Source organism: Natator depressus, chromosome 10, assembly GCF_965152275.1.
Source record: "Natator depressus isolate rNatDep1 chromosome 10, rNatDep2.hap1, whole genome shotgun sequence".
In the NCBI taxonomy this organism is placed as follows: domain Eukaryota; kingdom Metazoa; phylum Chordata; order Testudines; family Cheloniidae; genus Natator; species Natator depressus.
Genome location: NC_134243.1, coordinates 13,465,893 through 13,490,786, shown reverse-complemented (window position 1 = coordinate 13,490,786; position 24,894 = coordinate 13,465,893). Strand labels below are relative to the sequence as shown.

The 24,894-nt window shown below is 37.7% G+C and overlaps 1 protein-coding gene across 5 annotated transcripts in view; it reads left to right on the top strand.

Moving 5' to 3' along the window:
* The window catches only part of SUN1 (Sad1 and UNC84 domain containing 1), a 56,443-nt gene that overhangs the window by 1,754 nt on the left and 29,795 nt on the right, over window positions 1–24,894 (top strand). For 2 of the 5 annotated variants that reach the window (XM_074965247.1, XM_074965246.1), the window contains exons 2-7: window positions 9,106–9,202; window positions 16,358–16,552; window positions 18,865–19,055; window positions 21,864–21,893; window positions 21,986–22,180; window positions 24,234–24,356. In XM_074965247.1, the coding sequence (XP_074821348.1) occupies window positions 9,126–9,202; window positions 16,358–16,552; window positions 18,865–19,055; window positions 21,864–21,893; window positions 21,986–22,180; window positions 24,234–24,356 (811 nt within the window). In that variant the 5' untranslated portion in view covers window positions 9,106–9,125. Of the gene's footprint in view, window positions 1–5,433; window positions 5,591–9,105; window positions 9,203–16,357; window positions 16,553–18,864; window positions 19,056–21,863; window positions 21,894–21,985; window positions 22,181–24,233; window positions 24,357–24,894 lie in introns of all 5 variants that reach the window. The other 3 variants (XM_074965249.1, XM_074965248.1, XM_074965245.1) reach the window with 2 other exon arrangements.

Sequence of the window (24,894 nt, the reverse complement as noted above, 5' to 3'; positions counted from 1 at the left end):
CCTTGTCACGTTTATTAAAAGAGGGGGTAAAAAAGTCAAGGGGTGAAATCATGGGCCTGCTGAAGTCAATGGCAAAACTCTTACGGCTTCATTGGGGACAGTTCATTGAATATGTCTATGGTTTTGAAGCTATGGAAAACGAGAGTTATAGTTCCCCTTTGGGAAGAGAGGCCTCTTAGCACAAGGTAGTGGGTAGGAGCATGAGTCTTTACTCATGCTGCTGGCCTGACAGTTTTGGATTTGCCCACATCTGCAGCCATCTGTACAGAGGAGAGGTCCCTCTGCAGTGCTTCTAGATCTCCATCTCCTCCCTTGTAGCATAGCTAACTCAAGGGTTGTGTTATCGCCTGTTGTCATAGCATCCGCAGGGCTCATTACACTACCAACTCTGTTGTTTTGCCATGGGATAATGCCACTTCAGAAGATTATCTCCTCTCCCTCAAAACCAACACATTTCCAACTGGGTCCAAGAGGAGCCAGGGTGTTGCACTATGAGATTGAGGTGTAATAACAGAAGTGGTGTGTGGAATCTATGCAGTGTCTGCTTGCACCCTATTTGGCTGAAATTTATGCTTTGGTCTCTTACTTTCCTGTACTCTAAGTTACCTCACAAACCTAGTTTGGGTTTTTTTGGTCCTTTTGTAAATAACTTGTTTGTTCTTATAACCTGTGGATCTCATTGCTAGGGGATGTTGTGAAGGCAAAAACTATAACTGTTCAATTAGGTAAGTTAATGGAGGATAGGTCCATCAGTGGCTTTTAGCCAAGATGGTCAGGGATGCAACCTCATGCTTTGATTTTTCCCTAAGCTTCTGACTGCCAGACACTGTGACTGGATGACGGGATGGATCACTGGATAATTGCCCTGTTCTATTCATTCCCTCTGAAGCATCTGGTATTGGCCACTGTCAGCAGACAGGATACTGGGCTTGATGGATCATTGGTCTGACCCAGTATGGCCTTATGTTCTTTCACTCTTCTCCATCCCTTCCCACCGTTCTGTGCAGAAGTTATATGGATTTTTCTAACAGACTTTTAAAGAGAGGACGACGGACAATAGAGGCAGAGAGAGGCAGATCTTGGGCCTACTAAACTAGATAATATTCATTTAAGCAGCTAAGTATTGTGAAAAGCTTATACTTCGTGTCTGCTGTATTCCCTCATGACACATCATCTTGCAGTCTAGTCAGCATAAACAGTTAAAAGTAGGTTCCTTTGTCAGTTTGGAGCCTCCTTTATTAAAATGCTTCTTTTTTGCTCCTGTTACTTTGTGCAAGATTCACTGGAACACAGGGAACTGACTGTGTATTTGACAGCACTAAGCTATATAAAGTGAAGAAACTGGAAAAACAGAACATTTCTCCCTAATCTTTCAGTTACAGTAGTTTTAAGTGCCGCTTGTAACAATAGTGGGTAAAACATCTTCACACAGAGGCATGTGCCAATATTTTCAAAAATTGTTGTCTAACGTTAGGCTCTTAAAGTAGTTACCTGATTTTTTTTTTTTTTTTCAAAATTGTTGCTGTATGCTTGGCACTCCTGAAAATTAAATCACTCCATATTTTGGTACCTAAATCAATTAAGTTTCTAACTTTAGGTACTCACTTTTGCAACCATAGCGGTGACTCTTATACTATAGCTTGTAAGCAGAAGAATTTTCTTAAAGCTCTGTTTAATATAGTCAGCCATTAGAACTGCTTTGTACTTGCTCCTAATTTTTGAAAACATTACAGATAAAGAGGCATACCTAATTTCTGAATCCCCCTGTTGTTGGACTAACATTCTATACTTCATTTTGAACTCAACAAACAAAGCTAAGTCTCTAGAGACTTTTTTTTTTTCCTGCTGTTACCAGGCAGTTAGATGGTGAATCTGTGATTGGAAGTTGTGCTAGTGATTCGATTGCCCTGTGGTAACATGAGAACCAAAGGCCAGATGACCTTAGTATACATGCACTCCCTTTTTTTTAATTAGCAGAAATATAAAGGAATACAATTTAGTAGTGATGATCTTTCCCAAAGTGTCTTTCTTCTCACAGAACTTTTTTAAAGGAATCGGAAATTATCTAAATTCTATCTATTTAATTTTGTTTAAAAAACTGAAAAGGGGAAACTGAGTGGTTGGAGGTACAGAAGAAAGGAAATCTAATTGATGTTACTATGGGTGAAAGACTGGGGGGGGGGGGATTTTCAAAGGTGCAAGAAGGGAGTTAGCCGCCCACGTCCTATTTGTGCCTTTTAAAATCTGTCCCTTGTAGTCTAGCATCCTAGGTGGAGGAACACTGGTGTATCCAGGTGCCTGAAATCAGCTGAGCTGCCAGGTCGAAATGTGATTTGTTGATGAAATGCTCCTTGCAAAGTACCTGTACCTTTTGGTCCATGTTCAGTCTCAGTAGCAAATTGCAGACAGACAAGTCAGTTGTCCGCAGTTTTAAGGTCTTTCTGTAGCTCTTGTTGTTGATTCAGTACAGTAGCCTAACAATGTAAGTAGAATGGGGCTGTGTTGTTAAAGATGTCCTGCGGAAAGGGTGTGTGTGTGAATGGGATTATGCTTTGTTCCTACTTTCTCAAAAAAAAGTCTTTCAGACCTTGAATCTTCTTACATTGGAAATTCGATTTTGTCTGTTTTGGAAGACTGATTAGAGAGTTCCTGAAAAGATATCATGAAGACTGAAAGCTGAGCAGTTGGCAGAGGAAGGGATCCGTAGTCAGTCTGTGTGGGGTGTTCTTGTAACAGCAGTTTAATTCCATGACTTATGAAATTTTGAAGAGAATGTCGGGGTAAAGATTCAATACCTATGCTTCAGTTAGAGCGTGAGAACAACAATACACCTGCTCTGAGACATCCAACAGGAACTTCAGCAAAATTAGGGATGAGTGGACATGATATTCTTGATGCTTCTTTTTTGGGGGCGGAAAAATGCTACAGGCATTCTTTATACATAAAGAAGCAAAGGAGAGCACAACTACAATTTTAAAAAAGTTTTCTGTGCAGAGATTTATCTCCCTCTAAATAATATGAATAGTAAACAAGGAACACTCCAACACCCAACATTGCAGGTATTAACTTCAAAGATCTAGCTGGAGGGACTGTATAGAATTTAACCCTCAGGCAAAGTCCCTTTCTACTCATCCAAAACAAAGTAACACCTGAGCAGAAGTACATCTCATGGTTATAACATGGTTTGATTTATCTGCACAGGGTGGATTAAAATGTCCTAATTTGCTTCAGCCAAAATAGCTTCCCTTAGTAAAGGGACAGAACCAACTTATCTATTCTTTATAACATATAGTTAATAAAACTATTAAAGTTGATACTGTTTGCATTTGATGAAACTTTGTATAAAGTCAGTCTCCTCTGCTGTTTCACTAGGTCCTTCAGTGATTCTCAATCTTTCTAAAAAAGAAAAGGAGGACTTGTGGCACCTTAGAGACTGACACACTTATTTGAGCATAAGCTACAGCTCACGAAAGCTTATGCGCAAATAAATTTTAGTCTCTAAGGTGCCACAAGTCCTCCTTTTCTTTTTGTGGATACAGACTAACATGGCTGCTACTCTGAAATCAATCTTTCTAGGCTACTGTTCCCCTTTTAAGAGTCTGATTTGTCTTCTGTACCCGAGTTTCACCTCACTTCAGAACTACTTGCTTACAAAATCAGACATAAAAATGCAGAAGTGTCACAGCACGCTATTACATAAAAATGGCTTACTATCTAATTTTTACCATATAATTATAAAATAAATGGATTGGAATATAAATATTGTACTTACATATCAGTGTATAGTACATAGAGCAGTGTAAAACAAGCCATTGTCTGTATGAAATTTTAGTTTGTACTGATTTTGCTAGTGCTTTTTATGTAGCCTGTTGTAAAATTAAGCAAAAATCTAGATGAGTTGATGTACCCTTTGGAAGACTGCTGCGTATCCCCAAGGGTATGCGCACCACTGGTTGAGAACCACCGGAGGGAGAGCAAAACACTTAAAAATAAGCAAAATACTATTCCAAAACTGAAAAATTGGCTGGGGAACTCAAGGACCAATATAATATCTGAAGTTACTATTTACCCATATCTTGAGAATGAGTACATTTGAAGCTAACTTTAGGCTCTCTTGTTTTGCATGGAAGGAGCCTAAGACTGCCTGCCTCCAATTTTCTAAAATGGGCTATGTTTGTTGTTTGAAACCTGACTATAGCTGGCAGCGTGACAACAATAAAAGATGAGTGGTTCTCTGCCCTTCCCCTTCTTTCATTTCTTAGTTCTTCCAGAAGTTGGTCCAATAAAAATATATTAGGTCTCCCACCTTGTCTTTCTGATATCTTGGCACCAATATGGCTATAACTACACTGCATAGTCCTTCCCCTAGCAGTATCAGTAGGGGATGGGGAAAGAGTTTTCTTCTAACTACAGCTACTAGCATACATAATACTTCCTGTCAATGCTTGTTGTTGAGTTACAAGGCTGCACTCTTAACTCTGGAGACTCAATATTGTTGCAGTTTCTAGTTTCTTGCAGACTTGTGAATTGAAAGAATGAGTCCAGATCTAAATCTGAGCTTTCCTCACTCTATACTCTAAATGTAATGTCCAGTGATATGCTGCCATATTATTTATTACATAGGTTGTGATCCTGCAGCTTTGAAGCATCAGGCATACTGCTGGCACTTCATGTTGCAGAGCACCACAAACACTTCTGTATGCTTTCTTATTTATAAAATATATCAGGGTGGATTGATTTAAATCCTGATTTAAATCACCAAGTGGAAAGCCTCCGTTTAAATGATCAATTTTAATCAGCTTTTCTGTTTGTTACTTCCTGAAGAAAGGTGAATTCTCACTGATTGATACAACTATTAAAACGTTGATTTACAACTAAATAGAGCCTTTACGCTAGATGTAGTACATCTTTTTGCTACCTAGAAGGGTACACTTTAATAATATACATTTATTTAAGCAATTACATAGCTTAATATTTTCAGATTCTTATTAATTGTATATTTTAGTATGTTAAAAAATGGTGAATGGTCTATTGCTTGTTTACTAGATTTTTTTTTTTTGCTTTTGACTTGTCAAGCTGCATTAAGATGGTAATAAATTTAAACACATAGCATATAAAATTTTATTTTTGTTAAACAAAACAACCTTTAAATGTTTTGGATACATACTTTTCTGTTATCAAAACATGTTTCACATTTACATCTAAGTGATTTTAATAAAGAAACAGAGGGATTAACAAATCAGTGAATTAAACTGATTATTTCATCAGCCTGGGAAATTTTTCATATATGCCTAACTGAAAGTGATTGGAGTGTAAGTTGCTACTTGTCTCATTTTCCAGAGACTTAGGCAACAGTCTCCTAAGTTGCTTGGGCTGTCCTGCAAACTTTTAAAACTAGATCTCAACCCATCTCCTCATTTTTTTTATTCATAGGTTAGAAAAGGGAGACAAGTTTTCCTGTTTTTTCAACTCTGCTGATTTCTCAACTTTGAATGAAATGAAGAAAATATTATTTCTGTGTCTGCAGAAGAGGCTGCTGCTGTCCAAAGCTGCACTTACTCTGATTCCATGTGCTTAGCTAGTGACTACGGTCAGTTCAGTGATGTGACTTCCTTTAAAACATCATCAGCAAACATCTACTGTGGGAATAGTTTACCTCCAGCCCTGACATTTATTATGGTTGGCATGATTGATGGGTGATGATTAGATGTCCATGTCATTGCTAAAGAAGCTGCTGCTGCTGTTAGACATCTACCCTGGTACTTTGGTGTTCGATCCATCTCATTTTCTTGCCAATATTCTATCTTCTTCTTTACTGCCTGCAGTTTAACTTTGTTGTTGAGTATTTCTCTCTTCAACGTCTTTGAAATTCTTTTCAAATTTAAACATCAGCAACACAGTAGCAATCTTTTCTGCAGTTTGTCCATGGCTATGGAAATAAGTTTTAGTATACTCAGCGTATCTTCTGCCTTTCTCTTTAGTCCAATGTTGACTGCTTTATCATACACTAGCATAGTAAAAAATGGTAAGCAATCCATAGGAATGATGCAAAAATAAGTTTACTAACTGGTTGATTCAGATGTGTCCACATCATCGTCAGGCCTTGCATCTTTGTTGCACTGTTTGCAATTAACACATGTTCATTTTTTACCCAGCAGTACAGGAATTTATTGAAAATAAATTCCCAAATAGGGTCTTTTTTTATGACCTACAGCCATGGCAGGTTTTTTCCCCTCCAGTTCCCAGGTATTGAAATAAGCACTAGAGTTTGTACTTGAAAGAATATTCTTCTTCCATTGCCCTGCTTTGACATCAGTGTTGTTCCTTTCTGACTGCACGCTCGGCTCCATCTCCCTTATTACATGACGAAAGAAAAACAAGAGAACTAACAGTCCAAGACTTCTGCTCATGTAACCCACATGCCTTTTGCACCTGCACTATTTTTTTTATTTAGGGATAGAGAGAGGCAGTTGAGAAACTAATGGATTTGTTTGTATCTCTGTCTGCATACACAGAGCAAGGCATTTTACTTGAAGTGCCCATAAAGCATCCAGAAGCAAGGGCAGGCAGTTAGAGGGCAGATCAGTGTTTCTCCGGGAGCTGGAGAATAATTTTTCTTGCTGGGTGGAGTCCTGAATATGCACAGCTTCAGAACTGAGCCAGTCAGAACTCAGGCAGTGAGAAACAATAAAACAGGAGTAGAAGGCCACCCAGGTGGGCTCATGGATGATTCTGATGAGATAAGTGATGGTGTCTCCTGGAGTCAGAGACTGGGTCCCAATGCCTGTGATGAGTTTGCCGGTCTCTTGCACCCAGTAGCACAGCACTTTAACTCAGATTTATTGGTAGAGGCTCATGGATTCAGTATATTTTTTTTTAATTTAAATCTTTTAAGAGATAATAAATGTAGGCCTTAATATATTTTGTATTAAATTCAGATTCCATTTTAAAGAGGTTTATTTTTTTTAAAAAAAGAGAAACTTATAATTTAAATAAAATAAAAATGTGATATTTTAATTTTTTTTAATTCAAAAAAATGTTTTTTTTTAAATCTACTGATTGCATAGCCTCTGGCCACCTTTTACTGAAAACAAAACAATTGCATTCTATATGGTAGCTATCCTACCCAAAAAGTATGAGCCATCTCATTAAAAAGCCAGCAGTGCTCAGTCAAAAAATGTTCCTTATTAAAAAAACAAACAAAAACCAATCCAGTCAGGTAAAAACCTTGAGAAAGCAGACGTGCTCTGGAACAGGAGATCTACTAAGTTTTGAGGAGACCTCTTCTCTGAAAATGCCGTATCTTTGGTCTCCAAAGGCCAGCACAGACACCATAGAAGTGTGGCAGCTGATTTGGACTGCCAGGACAATCTGTAGGGAGATGTTTGCTCTAGGAACTAGGGACCATATCTAAATCAGGGAATTCTAGCAAAAAAATTCCTGCCAGTTTCTACTGCTGGTTCCGCTGCAGTGGTGGAACTGGAGTGTATACATGGTTGTAATGGCTTCTGGTATCTGTTACTACCACCATTGCAACGTCCAGGACTGTATTTCAAAAGCCTAGTCTCCTCTTTAATTCTTGCAAAAACTGTGCCTGTATCTTTGACCTACAATTGTTTGTTGGAACAAATAGGTAGTTATCCAACTAGTGCTATGTCCCCAATTTATTTACAGGCACAAATTGCACGTGCAAAAGGGGAGACCTGTCTGAAATTTTGAGTCAGTGTGCTCAGTGCTTGATGCTATTCTTTTATTCTGGTTATTCTCACATTATTTCAGGCTCATGAATACATTTATCTAGTCAACTTACTGAAGTGTAGTGCTTGAAGGAGAGCAAAAGTGTATCTTAAAATTATTGTTGTAAAATTATTCTCTTGCTTATAATTCCCCTTTTTTTTTGTCCACAGATAAATTATGGCAAGTTTAGCAACTCTCAAAAATAGGGCATTGTAATGGAAATTTTGGCAGATTTAACTATGTTGACATGAACAGCACCATTACTGTAACAACTGCCCAACATAATCTAAAAATAGAAGCTATTCTGTCTTGCTAGGGAGTCTTTCTAATAAGAAGGATCTTTAATCCCGTCACTAATTCAGCTTTTTTTTGCATCAGGTTTTATCCTTCTAAAGCATGGCTTGCATCATCTTTCTTCCCCCATGCCCGTAGTTATCTGTGCTGCTCTGCAGATCTGTGTTGTAACATCAGATCTTCCTGGGTGCCTTATTTATTAGCGTTTTGGTAATTAGCATGAATTAAAACATTATTTCCCTAGTCTTACTTCAAGACACATACAAATTTTAACCAGATCTTTAAAAGTAGTTCCTTCAAAAACCTTAACTGAAAGAAGCTCAGGAAAAAACACTAGCTGTGTGACTCATGCCTGGGTGTGTACATGAGTGTTTTTACTCAGGAGACTAGTTTAGCACCAATTACAAAATACTGAACTGCCCCTCATTTTATTGGTTTGTGTTTTTTTTTTTTAGAAAGTGAACTCAGAAATACTCTCTACTTTTTAGTGAATGATATTCAAAAGACTTCTAAAGAAAACAACTTTCCTGTATATTTAACTTACAAGAGGATTAGGTGGCAAAGCATCTAATAAAAGCACTTAGGAACTAATGTGTAATTGGAGGGCTGGTCGTTGAGCTACTGAGGATATTTTAAAGGTATTACTTCAGGTATTGTAAAATCTCTGTTTTGTTTTTTAATAGTGTAGCATAATATGGGATCTGTCAATCACTTGGAAAGTGGTGTGTTATAATTACAGTGATGGCAGCTTGACATATTTTATGATGGCATTCCACAGAACTCAGTAAATGCCAAAAAATAGACTATCTAGGTCTATGCAGAAGGAAAACTGTCCTCAAGAGGAAACAGATTAGGTTCATGCAGCTTTGATAAGGATATCTAGCAATAGCAATAAAGTTTAAAAAAAAAAAAGTCAACTTTGTATCTTGGAATGCAGTTCTTTGATGCCAGAAATTTTTTCTACTGCAGTATTTGCAACATTCCATAACACAGGCTGAACAAAGCAAGGGCTCTCTTACCTTGAATTTAAATACTTTTAAACCATTGCATCACTTTATTTTCACCTTTTTGCAGTATGATTTGAAACAATCACCATGGATTTTTCACGTCTACACACGTACACCCCACCCCAATGTGTGCCAGAGAACACTGGCTATACATATGCACTCAGGTGAGAATTTTTATTTCTTATGGATAAATTATAAACACTCCAAAATGTTGTTAATCCTAGAAACCTTGGCTGTCATGGTAAGTACTTACTTTTTAAATACACTTTCTTAAAAAAAAACAAACTACAGTGTATGTTATAAATATTAATGTCTAATCTTGTTTCCTCTCTGGAGATAAATGTACACATTAATTTGGAAAATTGTAAGTTCTGGACTAACAGGAGGGTGAATGACTAAGATAATGACTCATTATTTCAGTTGCTATAAATACACTGGCCTAACCCTGCACCTAGATACCATTGTTGTCTTGTTTATAATGTCTTAAAAAAATTCATACATGGATCTGTTTTTATGGCTTCATTGCAGTTAATCAAAATAACTTATTTGTAAACCTTATTAGGATAAGCATGTCACTCAGAAAACAAATATGTAAGGCCCATTAGTTATAATGTGCAATTGTTGCGACTCCAGTAGATCACTGAGTGTGGAATTCCACCCAAAGTAAACCGTTCGTTAAATTTCCGCAAAACCGTTACTGTAGCTATAACTCTGAATTTTGGTGAGCTAGTTGTTCGTAGGGATATTAAACTGACCACTCTGTGGTCCATTTTTTCATTAGCTAAATCACTTCACATTACCAAAGTTACTTTGATAGTATTTGATAGAGAGTTTCTGCTCCACATTATGCAACTGAAAGGAGAGACATAAATCTTCCTAATCATAAACCCACCTTTTAGATAAACATTCAAGATTGCGTAAGCAAATCTGCTTTCTAAATTCAGGAAAGTATCTGAAGGATATGTAAAGGGGTGAAAGGAGATATCAGTCTTAAACCTGTAATAAAGTTACGTATCTTTTTCCTATCAAGGAATATTTTTACTTAATGAAAGTTAGTGGAGAATATCTTTACACTTGCATTATAAACAGCAGGGTTATCACTTTCAGGGTGGGGATGGGGATTTTAAAACTTGCTGTTGGGGGGGGCACTGGGAAATTCACGTGATGAATGAAGAGCTGCAGACTTATTGTTGAAAAAATTTACTTAAAAACAATTCTGTACATTCTGTAATCGTATACATTTTCTAGTTACATTGAAAAATACATGCACAAAATTAGGATCTCATTTTTTCCTCCTGATTTGAGATACTTATTCTCAAATTCTTAATAATCACCTTAAACCAAAAGTCTTTTTTATACCTTTGTATCCTCTCCATAAAGCCAGCTTCTTTTGAAAATAGAATTGTAATTGGGATGAGGGGGAATAAGTAACTCTTGGTGTTATTCCAGGAAACTGAGACTGGTTTTAAGTTTGTTGTGTTGTGCAGGCCCAAGTGTCTTGGCAGAGAGGCAGTAATTTAATTTTTTCTTCTAAAGAAAAACTCAGTGGCTTGATAAGCTTTTAGTCATGACCCTTTTTACCTCTTGGAGGTGTTTGATGACCTCTCCCTTCCCCACCCCATCACGGGTCCTGATTTATGGTCTTTACTCCAGCAAGACTCCCAGTGAACTAGATGGGGAGTCTTGCTTGAGGAAGGACCACAAGATTTGATCAGGCCCTGATGAAAGGAGTGGTAGGACAACTTTGAATATGAGAGGGTAATGGGATGCTAAAGGTAAATTGGGCATTTTGCTCTTTCTATATAGGTGAAGATCTTGTAAGGATGAGATTAGTTCGGTCTTTGGAGGGGATAAGGGGGCAAGGGAAACTTGCTGTGACTGCACAGCATCCCACTTGGCTGCTTTCAGTCACTTTACCTATTGTAGGTAAACAACTGGCTGAGGGAGGGTTTGATAAGCTGAAGTTTGGCAATTCATCTATTCTTGGAGGCATCAGGCAGCTTTGGTTTAAGATGCAGCAACTTTCATAATACAGAATCTTATTTCAGAGCCTATTGCAGGAAAGTATCTGTAAATGCTCTAATTGTAATTTATAATAAAATACCATTTGAAGCTTTGGCAACACTTGAAACATTAAAATAGGGGAAGCTGGCATACTGAGATCTGCATTCAAGGTCCTGAGTATAAACTTCAAAGCCTATTAGCCACTTCAAGGCCTGTTGATTGAGCAGGGCTTCACCATCTCAGTCTTTGCATGCTGAGGTCTTTTTATAGTATATAAAGATTTCTTTGCACAAGTCTGCCATCCTTGGGTTTAGTGATACTTGGAAAACCCTACAGAAGGGAGGGTGCGCAAAACTGCTTCCTTATGAGTGTTAATTTTTAGCTTTATTTTGCAGGGTATTTGTATTCATGTTGTTTAGATTTTTTTTATGCCTCCCTCCTCATCCTGTGCCGTCCCTTTCCCCACCCCCCACTCCCCCCCAATGGTCTCAAGGTGCTTTACAAACACTAAACTATCCCAGAAAGGTAGCTTTTATAGCATACTCATTTCACTCCTGGGGAAAACTGAGGCAGAGGAGTTAACTTGTATATTCTGTGCAAGCTGAGAACAGACAGTAATGTTCAGTAAAAAGTAGGGAAAATCCAGATACTACAAATCAGTCAATAGCCTCAGTTTTGATTTATTAATGGAGGCTCCCATTAATAAATCAAAACTGAGGCTATTGACTGATTTGTAGTATCTGGATTTTCCCTACTTTTTACTGAACATTACTAACAGGAATTACTACGTAATCCTAAATGTTTGCACCTGTACTGAGAAAATGGTGATGTACTAATTAGTATTCTATATCTTGGGCTACATTCAAAGGAACATTTAGAGTGATGTCTTACACCTTTCAGCCTTCCCAGCATGTAAATTGAACCTCAGATTCTCACCCCCTTGTTAATGTGTAATTTACAGACTTTAATTGGACTGATTTCCATATTTAGCCCCGTTTCTTTCTCAAAGGATTTGTGGTTCTGACAGTTCAGGTGCGTTTCACCCTCCATGTGGAAAATGGTACAAATGGTAGTGAAAGGTTTTGGTTTAAAGTAGACATTCACTGGGTCTTGAGAATAAATAAAATGTATGCATCTCTAACTTGTAGACAGGAATCTTGTACTCACTGAGCTAAAAGATCAAATACATTCAATCCATACTTCAGTAAATTAACACGAACCTGAAAATATCAATAATTAGAAGCAGAACATTGAGAATAGTCTTGCTTATTTTGTCTGGAATAGGGCAAGGGAGTAACTGTTCCAGGGCAAACTTGTCACTACAGGTGTTTATCCATACTGATGCATTTCCTAACCAGAAGAAAAACAAAGATGAGCAGTGATATGCTGATAATCTACTTGCTTGGAAACTCAGAAGTATATGGTTAGTCCTTAGCTCACATATATCCACTGGAATTGTTCTCCAATTTATTGCTAGTGGACTGGAGCTGCTTTACCTACTTCATTGCAACTTCTATAAAATAAGAAACTATCCCAAAGAACACTTGAAAAATGGGTCACTTGCACTGCCCTGTACACAAAGCTAAATTTATGGTAAACTCAGTAGACTAATTTCTGATTCTGCTTAAACCAGTATAATTTAGTAGTTAACTCCATTGAGATTAGTAATTTTATGCCACCACTAGTAGATGAAAGCTCATGTTGTCACATGGGTGTAATTCATAATTCAGGTGGGGGAGGGAGGAAGAGAGGCTGAAAATGGCTGAGAACTTAAAAATTGAATGGCAACAGACCTCAAAACCCAGTAATGCTTCAGCCTGGTGCTATTCTGAACAGAAAGAGCTTTTGACCCTGCTTGCTGCTGCTTCCATCTCTTCACACTGACTGTACAGACATAATAGCCTTCAGAATGACACTGGCATTCCTGGAATCTTTTTAAATAGTTTTTAATCTATCATAAAGGGTGGGAGGAGTGGGGGAAGTGTAAAGGTAACAGCTAGAAGAAAAAGTAAGACTACCTATGTAATAGTGGGGAAATCTATGAGCAGCTGAGAAAGCATATATAGGGGCAAGAGGTTGCAATGTCTTCTTTGAATTCCATCACACCCAAGTATAACCTAGCATTCATATTTGCTTCTTGCTAGTAGGTTTATTTCTCTAGGCAGTAGATATCTAGCAGATTTTTCAAGCAATGATATACATTATGTGAAAAATAACTTGAACACCATAAATTGTTCTGTCATACATAAGGAAAGCTTCAGTGGTCTCCCTAACAAGAAAAACAAACCCTCCTCCAAAATATGGAAGTTGTATTTGGAGATGAGAAACTAGACTTCGAGGTATTGTCCATTTGTGTCTCTGAAGTCCAAGATGACTTTGGTTTGTTTAAGAAGTGTAGTAGTTCTCTTAATACTAGAGTAGAGCCAAAATGCAAGTGTTATGTGTTTTTTTTTTTTAAATGACTCCATGAAGTTTTACATTATTTACTTAGTGTGAATTCAGACCTTAAAATTGAATCAGTACAAAACAATCCCATGATATTAATATCTGAAATAAGTACAAGTATTTGCTAATGAAAACAAATTAAAGCTAGTTACAGCTGTCGTTTGTTCTGTGTACTTTTGTGTTCTTCTTGTGAATTAGTTATCTGTAGTATCACTGGCTGAAGATGAGTAAAAACAGATGCATAGTGGCAAGTGCAAATAGCAAATCAAATCGCAAGAGCCATTTGTTCAGGGAAGTCCTCAAATTAATAATAAACTATTGAGATCTTTCTAATCTTCCATGATGAAGGAATGAGTAATAGGGTATACTTTGTTTCCTAGGTAACTTTTCTTCCCTCTTTAGATGTCTTTGTGTAGCTTATGTTCAACTAACTTTAACTACTCTTGAAAGTCCTATAAGTATCACAAATTTTGACAAAGAAGAATGTAAACTAAACACTGGGGCCCAAATTTTATCTCTCACAAGCATCCTTTGCCCTGCTATAATGAAATTCAGAGGGGAAATTTGATGTTAGGTGTCTGATCTAAGTATCTAGTGCAACATAAGTGTGTGCAAACAAACTGCATGATGTGTTGTCTTGAGCTGAGCTTGGGCTTCTGTTTTACACCTGGATTCAGATGTCCAGAATCACTACAGATTCTGCTCTTGATTTATTTGTACAGAAAAGTGACTGCAGTAGATGAAGGTTGTATTGTCTCTTGAAAGGCATTTGCCTGGTCAGCCATAAAAAAATAAGAAAAATGTATATGAAAGGGGCTACTTCTGACATAAATGAAACAATGTACTCCTAACTTTTTTCTTATTTTTGTATATTTTAGGGTGATTTTAAAGGTGTTTACTGACATTCGGAAAAAGTTAATCTTATAGCTTGTAACTTGTGTTCTTAAAATTTGTAAATTTTTTAATTTTTTTTTGAGTTGTCAATTTAAATTTGTATTTATTTATTATATTATATGCAGTGGCATCTGGATAAGACACTGTTAATAAACTGAGTAAACCATTTGGTTACAAGAGTATAGGTAGAACAAAAGGTGCAAGTATCCTCATGCTTGTTGCTACCGGCAGTGTTCAGAGCAGATGCAGAGAAACTGACCCATTTCTAGTATATCTCATAGAACCGGTCAGAAATATCCTCCGGGTATGTCTATGCTACAGCAGCACAGCTACGACAGCTACACACTGTAGTGTAGACACAGCAACAGAAGGGGAGAGGCTGGTGACATGCCGGTGTCTACACCAGTGCTTAGGTTGGCTTAACCACATCTCTCGGGTGTGAATTTTTCACACCCCGACTGTTGTAGCTTGGTGGACCAAAGTTTTAAGTATACACCAGGCCTGAGGTAATTTTGCCACAGTTCTCTTTTTCTGGAATCAACTTTGTACCTGGCCAGTAGCCCAGCAGAGATTACAGACTTCAGTGGGACATTCCCCTGTAACAGTTTGATCTTGGAATGAACAGATACCCAGAAAATTTTAACTGCAGGACATCTGTATTACATGCATACAATCACAGTTTCTCCAACATCTAGTGGCATTAGAGCCTGGTTTCTTACTCAAACAGAATAGATAGCTATAAAATGTCTTGAAGAGTCTAAATAATGAATTTCCTTCTTGTATAAATACAAATCTTACGTGCTTTGCACCAAATCTGTCTCCTGTCTTAGAGTAGGGCATACTGTTACTCACTTTTTTTCCCAGGTAGTCTCGAGACTCAAAACTGCCTAGAGCATGCTTCTCCTAGTTATAGTTATCTCTGTGCTTGTCTGTCTGTGTAAGAGAATCAACAAATCTAGAATTCTGTTTGTGCATTGTTTCAGTCTGCTTCAATGCTAAGAGTATAGTTTTGAGGAAACAATTCAGAGCCTCTCTGCATGTAAACTTACATCATTTGAAATAAACCAGTTAGTTAAACTAAACAGGTGCAAAAGGACACTCTTATTTCAGTTTAGCTTAGACCTGTTTTTAATTCCTTAAACTAAACCAACTAAGAACTGTCCACAGCCTTTTGCACCTGTTAACTAAATTGGTTTAAAAAAAACAATTTGGTGAAACTGGTGCAACTCTGGATATATGTGCCTATACAAATGTTCAGCCTAAGTCCTCATTTCTTATGAATAGTTTAGAATCATAAACTTGCCTAGCATACAACTCTTTAGATATCAGCAAGTACTTGAGCTGGGCCAAAATGTTTGCAACCTTGGCTTAGAATTAGAATGTGTAAATATTTTTCCACTGTGTCTTAACTGAAATTTCATGATGAATTTTAACAGGGTAGAAAAATCACTTCTTGGGTTTAACCTAAGCATGACACAAATCAGCCCACTTGGAACAGAATACTTGCTTCAGCTTTAGTTCAGAGAATACTTCCCCAGTAACTAGAAAATTCTGGACTTAATTATTCATAGGATGTGAAAGTATTTTGATATCATTACAGAGGGGTTCTCTGTAAAGTGCTGTTTTTATTTGCTTGTTGATATATATGAATCTGCTTATCTAAACCGTACATACAGAAGTATGCAATTACTTTGCTAGTAACTTTTGTTGGATGCTTAACAGTGTTTCATAGGCCCTGATCTTGCAGTAAGAACTGCTTACGTAGACCCCTACACCCACACTGAACTGTGCTGAAGTCAGTAGGGTTCTGTGTGGATGCTGGCAACTGCTTGTGTGGTTCTCTGGGCAGAATGAGGACCATGGTGGGGATAAGTTGAATCTATAAAAACCATAGACTTTTTCTTTCGGGGAGGAAATTCTGATACATTGAAATGTATCTTAAAAACTGTTAGTGTACAGCTTTATTTTTATTTTAGTTCAAGTTATTCTTCAACTGCTCTGGATTTTGAGACTGAACACAAATTGGATCCAGTGTTTGATTCTCCAAGAATGTCAAGACGCAGTTTACGCTTGGTCACTTCAGGATATAATGCAACAGATGATGCCCAAAATGACAACATTCATAGCAATTCCTATATTGGAAACGTGTCTTTGTCAGATCAATCATCCAGGTAAGCAGACTTTATTTTTTTTCATATATTTAATGCAAGTTACCTATTGGCAGATTCTAGGTTTGCCCATTTAGTTATGTATCAGACAAATAATTCGTGGCTGATCCAGAACTCAGACTTAATGTTGGAATGTGGCAGTGCGAAAGAGACTCTTCGATTTTTACTGTAGTAAAAACTGAAATAAACTTATAACTAAAGAGCTTAGATTGCATGTTTCTCAGTCTTGTGCAAAGGGAATTTTGTCTTAATCTTAGAAAAAACAGCTGAAAGGAAAAAGATGGTTTCCTCTACTCCTCTGTATTAAACATAATTTTCAACAGTAGAATGAGGACTAAATTTCAGCTTTGTTGCATTTTGCTGAGATAAGAACTCTGTGGCCAATGTGCTGTGCACAACTCAGTAGTGCCAGTGGCCTTTTTTTTTTTAAATCTGGTCTTCGGAATACTTGCCTTTTAATTATTTTGCCAGTGAAACAAACATTTTTTGTTCTGTTAAACATTTTAGGACACAATGTTGACTGTGAAATTAACTATATCTTAAATGAGAGAGTGACTGTAATAGAAGCAAATTTATGATCCTAACTCTATAAAACTTTTTCACTTGTTCAACTGTCTGCATTGCAAGTAATCCCCTTGACGTCAATGGGACTACTCACTCACCTGCTTAAGATTAGTCCCACTGAAGTCAATGAGACAACTTTACACACTGCAAGTAACAGGTAAATCAGTCTTTCCAGGATTGTGGCCTAAATCATGAAAATTCAGATGAGAAAACATACAAAGGTGGCTGTTCTTCCTAGGAACTCACTAGAGCCCTTAAATGAAACTGTACACTGTTGATAGTTACTCATCTGATATTCTAACATATAACATTTGGGTATATGAATCATAGGGTTAGAAGGGACTGCAAGTGTCATCTAGTCTAACCACCTAGATATGCCGAACTCTGCTATACAAAAATTTAAATATACAATTAATATTCAATATGTAGTCTAGAGTAAAATGCCTGAAATGTTTGCGGTTGGATATATGCTGAGAGCAAGGGGAGACAAACCAAATGTTCATCTTGTATATAGCTTTGGTTACCAGTGAAACTGGTTAGCCTAAAAAGCCTTTTCAGTGCAGTTTGTATCCCCATCAATACGAAATACTTAAATCAGACTAAAATTAATCATACAAAAATTAAACTCCTTACATACTAAATGCGGAGCTTAGAGCTTACTTATAGAATCATAGAAATGTAGGTCTAGAAGGGACCTTCAAAGGTCAAGGCCAGCCCCCTGCACTGAGGCAGGACCAACTAAACCTATACCATCCCTGACAGGTGTTTGTCCAAACCATTCTTAAAAATCTCACAAGGGGGATTCCACAACCTCCCTTGGAAACCTATTGCAGAGCTTAACTACCATTCTAGTTAGAAAGTTTTTCCTAATATCTAACCTGAACCTCCCTAGCTGCAGATTAAGCCCATTACTTCCTGTCCTACCTCCACTGGATGTGGACAAAAATTGATCACCGTGCTCTTTCCAATAGCCCTTAACGTATTTGAAGACTGTTATCAGGTCCCTCCTCAGTCGTCTTCTCTCAAGAAGACTAAACATGCCCAGGTTTTTTTAACCTTTCCCCATTGGTCAGGTTTTTTAAAAAACTTTTTATCATTTTGATTGCTCTTCTCCGGACTCTCTCCAATTTTTCCATATCTTTAGTAAAGTGTGGTGCCTGCAACTGGACACAGTACTCCAGCTGAGGCCTCGCCAGTACAGAGTAAAGTAGGACAGTTGCTTCCCGTGTCTTACATATGACACCCCTGTTTAATACACCCCAGAATATTAGTCTTTTTCACAGCTGTATCACACTGTTGACTCATTGAATTGTGTGGTGCACTGTAACTCCCATATCCTCTTCAACAATACTATCGCCTAGCCAAGTTGTTCCCCGTTTTGTAATTGTGCGTGTGATTTTTCGTTCCCAAGTGTAGTACTTTGTACTTGTATTTACTGAATGTCATCTTGTTGAATTCAGACCAATCCTCCCAAGTTGTCAAGGTCATTTTGAATTCTAATTCTGTCCTTCAAAGTGCTTGCAACCCCTCCCAACTCAGTGTCATCTGAAATTTTATAAGCACACTTTTCATTCCATTATCCATGTCATTAATGAAAATATTGAGTAGTACCAGTCCCAGGACTGAGCCTTGCTGAATCCCACTGATACACCCTCCCAGTTTGACACAAACCATTGATAACTACCTTTCAGTATGTTCTTTTGTGTTTAATGTTATGGCTTCTCTTCATGTTCTGCCTTTTTTTTCTTTAGAACAGCAAAGCAGCGCAAAAGTATGAGCAAGCAGTCTGTCACTGTGAAACATACTCCAAGAAAAAATGTATCCAGCTCTTCTATTTTTAGCCAAAGTAGTTTCAATAGCCATGCCAGTGATACATCTGTAGTATCTACTGTATTGGATGAATCTTTGATTCAGGAGCAAACAGAAGTTGACCATTTTTGGGGTAAGTAATACAGTGCTACTATACATTTGAATATTTATGCCAGCCTGTGATGTGAAAGTTTGTTTGTTTGTTTGTTTGTTTGTTTGTTTGTAGAAGCTTCCTTGCCTAAAGAACGTTGATAGCAACATACTTATTACCATGTTTGTCTAAAGGTCACCACTTACTGTCTAAATTCTTACTACAGTTTTGGCAGAGGACACATTACCTTTGAATAAAATGTTTAACATATTATTGCTGCACAGTAAGACTGATATGCCAACCAAAATGTACTGCCTCAACATAGCAAAGATGCTCACTAGCAAGATGCTCTCTATGGATTTAGTGTTCTTCTGCTATTGTCATTTCTGAAGCTCAGCAGGAGTCTCCTACTGAAAGTATCATAAAGAAAAATCCTAGATAACAAGTTTAGTTAAAAAGATAAGTAAGTTACAACATGTGACTTTTATCATGAACAAATAAGGATGTGTGAAATGTGTTCAGTCACAACAGAGAAGCAGGAAGCTATTGTATGTGTGTTCATAGGTTAGTGAAGTTGTAGATTTTTAAATACAATGAAATTTCCAGTGGATAGCAAAAGTAAAGATTATGGAGATAAGGCACCTGTGTGGCTAGTCCAATATTTGGATTATGTGACTCACATGACACCACCTTTCAACAGACACTTCTTCTTTTATGCTTTTGTAATTAATAGGTTTTTGTTTCAAGCATTTGGGACGCTAACATGTTTTTCTGGCAACTGTACACAGAATGCAGATTTTAAAAAAAGAGGTTTTATATAAATTGTGATCAAACTACAGAATAGTTGTGTGTGCATCATGAAGTAATGTGGCTATTTATTTATAGTACTCTGAGGCTGGTGAATCTGCAATTAATGACTTCTTAAAAGTTATCCGTTGTATGAGAAATTGGAGGTAGAGAGAGAAGCGAAAAGCCTGGTGTAAATCCGTATACATCGAGCTGCCTAAAAAGGGAGACATGCCTGCCAGATTGCAAGAACTGTAGAATGATCTCTAATTTCTAAGATGCAGCTTTGTCACTTTAACATCAAGAGTAGATTGGAGTGATGAGAGGACAGGTAATAAGCGGAAAGGTAGTATAGATAAAGCATTCACTTATGTTGCTTCGACCAGAAAGTTTAGACTGGTTATCTGGAAAGTGCATTTATTGGTCATGAAAGATTAGTTTGGAGCAATTTAGTAACTCTTGAACAGAGAGAGAAAAATCCATATTACTAAGGCCTTGACTACACTAGAAAGGATTTGCTTGCTATTCCAGCAACCCTTTCTAGTGGAGATGCAACTTATACCAGCAAAAGAACTCTTGCCATTCTACCGCACTTCTGGCATAGCTGTGCTGGCAAAATGTTTAAGTATAGATAAGGCTTCAGTCTCTGACTGCTCAGACTACTTGGAGGTGGTAATCCTTTCTGAACAAAGGTCTGATCCTCTACTCCTTGCTCATGCAAAAATCCCATTTAGTCTGGAATAAGGAGTGCCAGACTGGGTAGCAGAAGACAGCATTGTTGTTGAAGATGTTGGTCCTGCTCTGCTTATAAGAAAGGGGCTCTATTAGTAGTAATGGTGTAATACCTCTTTGGGTTCTTCTAGGGAAAGCTTTTTCCCCAAAATGACTTACTGTGGACAAGAACCTGGTTGATCTGCCTATTGCTAGGCTGGTGCTCCAGGTGATACTTTGTGTCTCAGACCCAGTAATCTAACCTGGATCTCTACTTCGTGTGTGTGTGTGTTTGTTACATGGATGGGATGTACCATAGAAGCTGTATGCAGTAGCTCTGGGGAGGGATGAGAGAATGGAACTCCCATCTGCTGCAGCAATTCCTCCGATCTAGGAATGGCTTTGGTGCTCCAGAGGAAATTCAGTCTTTACTTCCTCCTCTCTTGGAGGGTGAGGGTAGCTGAAATGCAGATATCCTTGTAAAGACCGTTTTTAAAAAAATATATATTTTTTTTAGGAATCTGTTAAATACAAGAGTCTATATCCCAAATATCCAATAATTGACGTTAACCAATTTCACAATGCTAACATCTTATTTCAGTTTAATCTGTGGAAATGTAGCTGACTGTACAAATGTGTGTGTAAATAAACTAGACTTCAGTTACTCTAGAGGTTTCAAGTTACTGACGCCTTAAATTTCCCCAAAAAGAAAAAAGCAAGAGACTAGCTTTCCAGCCAGGATTATTTAAAAAAAGTCTTCTTTCCTTCCACTCTTCATCTTCCTGAGAAGAAACAGGGAAAACAGGGCTGGCCATAGTGGGACTTTATGATGCTGTCCCGTTACAGGCTGCTTGTTTCTGATTAGTAGATTTTTGCACTCCCACAACCTTGAATTGGAAGAAATTATACTGTAACTTTAGTCTAATATTCTGTGCTAAATTTGACAATGGCTGGTTTAGCTGGGTCTTCCAGTTTATGTATTGAACTGTGGTTGTAGTAAAAATGGTTACTAAGCAACAGAAACAGCATATGTTTCTAATTATCTAGCCTTCTCAATAGTCACCTGGGAGCTGAGAAATTACGTATATTGGCGCTTCAGTTTTCTTCTTGTCACAACCTTCTTCATGGATAATGTAATTGTAAATTGTCACCTCAAAAATACCTGTATATACTGAAGTCCCCCACAACAGTTAATGAATAAATGTAATATTCTAATCTTAAAATGCATCTCCTTTGTGGGTTCTAGAAATAACAGAAATTTTTGTTTTGAATACAATTTAGCTATAGTAGTTGTTTTGCAATCTGGAGACTTCTATGTAATTGTACTCAGTAGGAAAATCTTCTGTTTTTTAGGGCTTGATGATGATGAATGCGATCTTAAAGGTAACTGCAGTCCTCCAACTCTTCTCTTCCCCCCCACCCCCCCATTAATAGGTTGCAATGAATGGGTTAATTGTTCTTTTTTGATACATCAGGTGGGGAGACAACAGTGATTCAGGGAAATGGTGAGATAGCAACAGCTGAAACACAGACTACCATGATCAATGGCTATACTTGCAGTGACTGCAGTATGCTTTCTGAACGGAAAGAGGTCCTCACAGCGTACTCTGCTTCTCACATGCCATCTTCAAGAATTTACTCGAGGGATAGAAGCCAAAAATACAAGTCTAGTAAGTGATTATCTTCCTTTTTTTTGTGGTATTGTAAATGTCTTGTTTCTTGATGTATAAAGCTACATATATTTGGAGGGTATAAAGATGATTTCCCCCCCCCCCCCCCGCTGAATTTATCAAGACTAATTGAATTCTAAATACCAATTAGCATACATCCTATGATGAATTTTTGTTTGTATCAAGCTACGCTTTATGGAGTTGACATCTGCTGTGCACCAAAAGCTGACAATATGAATTTTCCACACAGTTACAGGGAATATAAATGTGCGACATCAAAATTAAAATGATACAGAATCTGGCAGAAAATAGTTCATACTTTCAAATTGATCAAGTTCATAATGTGGTGTTGTAGACAGTATTGGTTCTTAGCGGTAGATGATTTTCTTTTACACCTCATTATAACAATGAGGGTCAGGTTATCATTTTGTTACTCAAATTCCGCTTTAAAACTCTTTTCCATTATAACTCACCAGTAATAGGAGCTCAAAAGAGTTAAACAAAAACCAAACATAATCAGCAAATTGTTGTTGTTCGTAAATATCATCCACTCTGTAGAAAGATCTATTTAAAAAAAAATCCCTTCTGTTTCCTTCTATAGACTCAATTTTTATTGTGTTCTATAAGTTAGGCCCTCTTCTCAGACCTTAGATCTAACAGGGCTCTAATTGTTTCTGAGGGAGAACCCAGAATGGAAAGGCTGTGGCTTCAGCAGTTTTCCTTCTCAGTGTACAATTTCTGGAGCTTTTTCTTAAGTATGGCTGTTGGCTGCCTATATGGAGTTCTGCTTTTCCAGGCTAATCTACTCCCTTTGGATATTGCTCTTCTTAAGTGCCTTCCTTTGGAAAGCAGAAAGTTTGATATCCTTCACCATCCCAACGCCTCATCTGTATTCTTTGGTTGTTGGTAGTCTTCTTGAAGATCAGTTTAGGAGGAAGGCATTCTCTTTTGTTGCCCTCATTTTCAGAATTGCGGGTTGTTTCAGTTGCTATCCCTTCTGGGCCAAGGTGTGACCCTCATTTTAGCATGTCCTGAATAGTAAGAAGTCAGTTTCTTGACACTCTTAGGGAAACTCAAGAGGATGCAAGGGAAATTATTTAGATTGTAAGCTCTGTGGGATAAGGACTGCCTCTTGCTATATGTTTGTACAATAGGACCCCAATCTTACATAGGTTTAATAAACTTTCAATATTTAAATGAGACATTGGAGTCTAGAAATCTTTCTTTTTTAATACCATCTCTCTTCTACACAAAACTCTCACAGGGGGACTCCCTCAAAATTCTCATCTGTGAAGATACTTCAGCAGCTGAAACCAAGATAGCCAAATGCTGGTTGGCTACAAAATACCAAAGCTTTTAAGAAAGCAGGAGTACAGGGATGATTGTGCTAATTATTATTCTTTTGCATGTGCACTAAAGTGGAGGAGACGATAACAGAGGAAAAAGTCTAGTAGTAACTGCCTTGAGTACTAGAAAAGCTTTGTATTTGGCTTCCATCCACTTGGAAGTATGAAGGGGGAGGAGGAGAAAACACTCTCTTCCTCCCTGCCCCCTCTTTCAACAAGAATTCAACTCAAGCCCTTTTTTGTTCCAGGTTGGGATTTTAAGATTCTAACTGTTCATGGGTTAAGCATGGAGAAATCCTGAGTTCTGAAGATGGGGAATTAATTACAATTTAAATGTTGGCAAAAGTGATTAGCTGTCTTCAAGTTTTCAATCCCATTTAACCAGGAAAGGCTTGTAACTTGAGCCTTTTGCCCTGGGAAAACAGTCACTCCAGACCATGGTTTAGACATGCCAGCATTCCAGGAACTTTCACTGTTGTTGCTTCAGGTATACTTAGCCATAGATAAATGGTGAAGTTCAGAAGTAAGGCCTGTCAAGCCAGCACCACTCACAATTGCTACGCTTCCACAAATTTTGTATCCCTGGATAAGTAACTAAAATTTTAGCTATTTCTAGCTTGGTATCAACAGGTGGAAATGCAAGTAGTTAATAAATGGAGAATGAAATTGTGTAGGGAAATAATTTTGTATTCACACTTTTTTAATAGGAAACACCCCTTTCTACATGAATAAGATTCTACGATTGATCAAATGTACTGCAACATCTTTTGCATCACTGTTAGTGCAACTATTTCAAATGGTTTTGCTGAACCTGGGTTATGAATTTAAAGGTACCTTTTTTTAGTGGTCTTCCCTTCCTCTGTCTCCTCCAAAGCCACTACCTCAATAAAAAGCCTTGTGCTTTTTTTCTTGTGTGGCTTTTCATCCATTTCACCTGCTGCACCATGGTGTCTTCCATAGTAATTTGGCTGGTTTCTCTTGCACCTTTTTTTTTCCTTGGGAAGTGTCCATATACAGGTATATGGTAACTGTGTGGTTTTTTTCTGTTTGATCTTTTTTTCTTCCCAGGAAATTGCATGGGCAGGGGAGGTCGGGGGGTTGACACTGCCACACTGTAATTTTTTCAGTGTTTTCAAAATGCAGTTTTCTTGCTTCCTCTAGACTTGAGCTTCATGTTCCTAAATCTCAGTTTGTTTTAGTTCTGCAAGGTTAAGTCTCCTCATTAACACTTTCTCTGCAGGCTGTTCTGCTGTTTGTAATGTGGTGCTTATTGCCTGTCCCTCGGGGTATGTCTACATAGCAACTAGACACTGGTATCAGGCCCATGCTACCCAACTCGGGCTCCCTGTGAGGTGGGAGGGTCCAGGC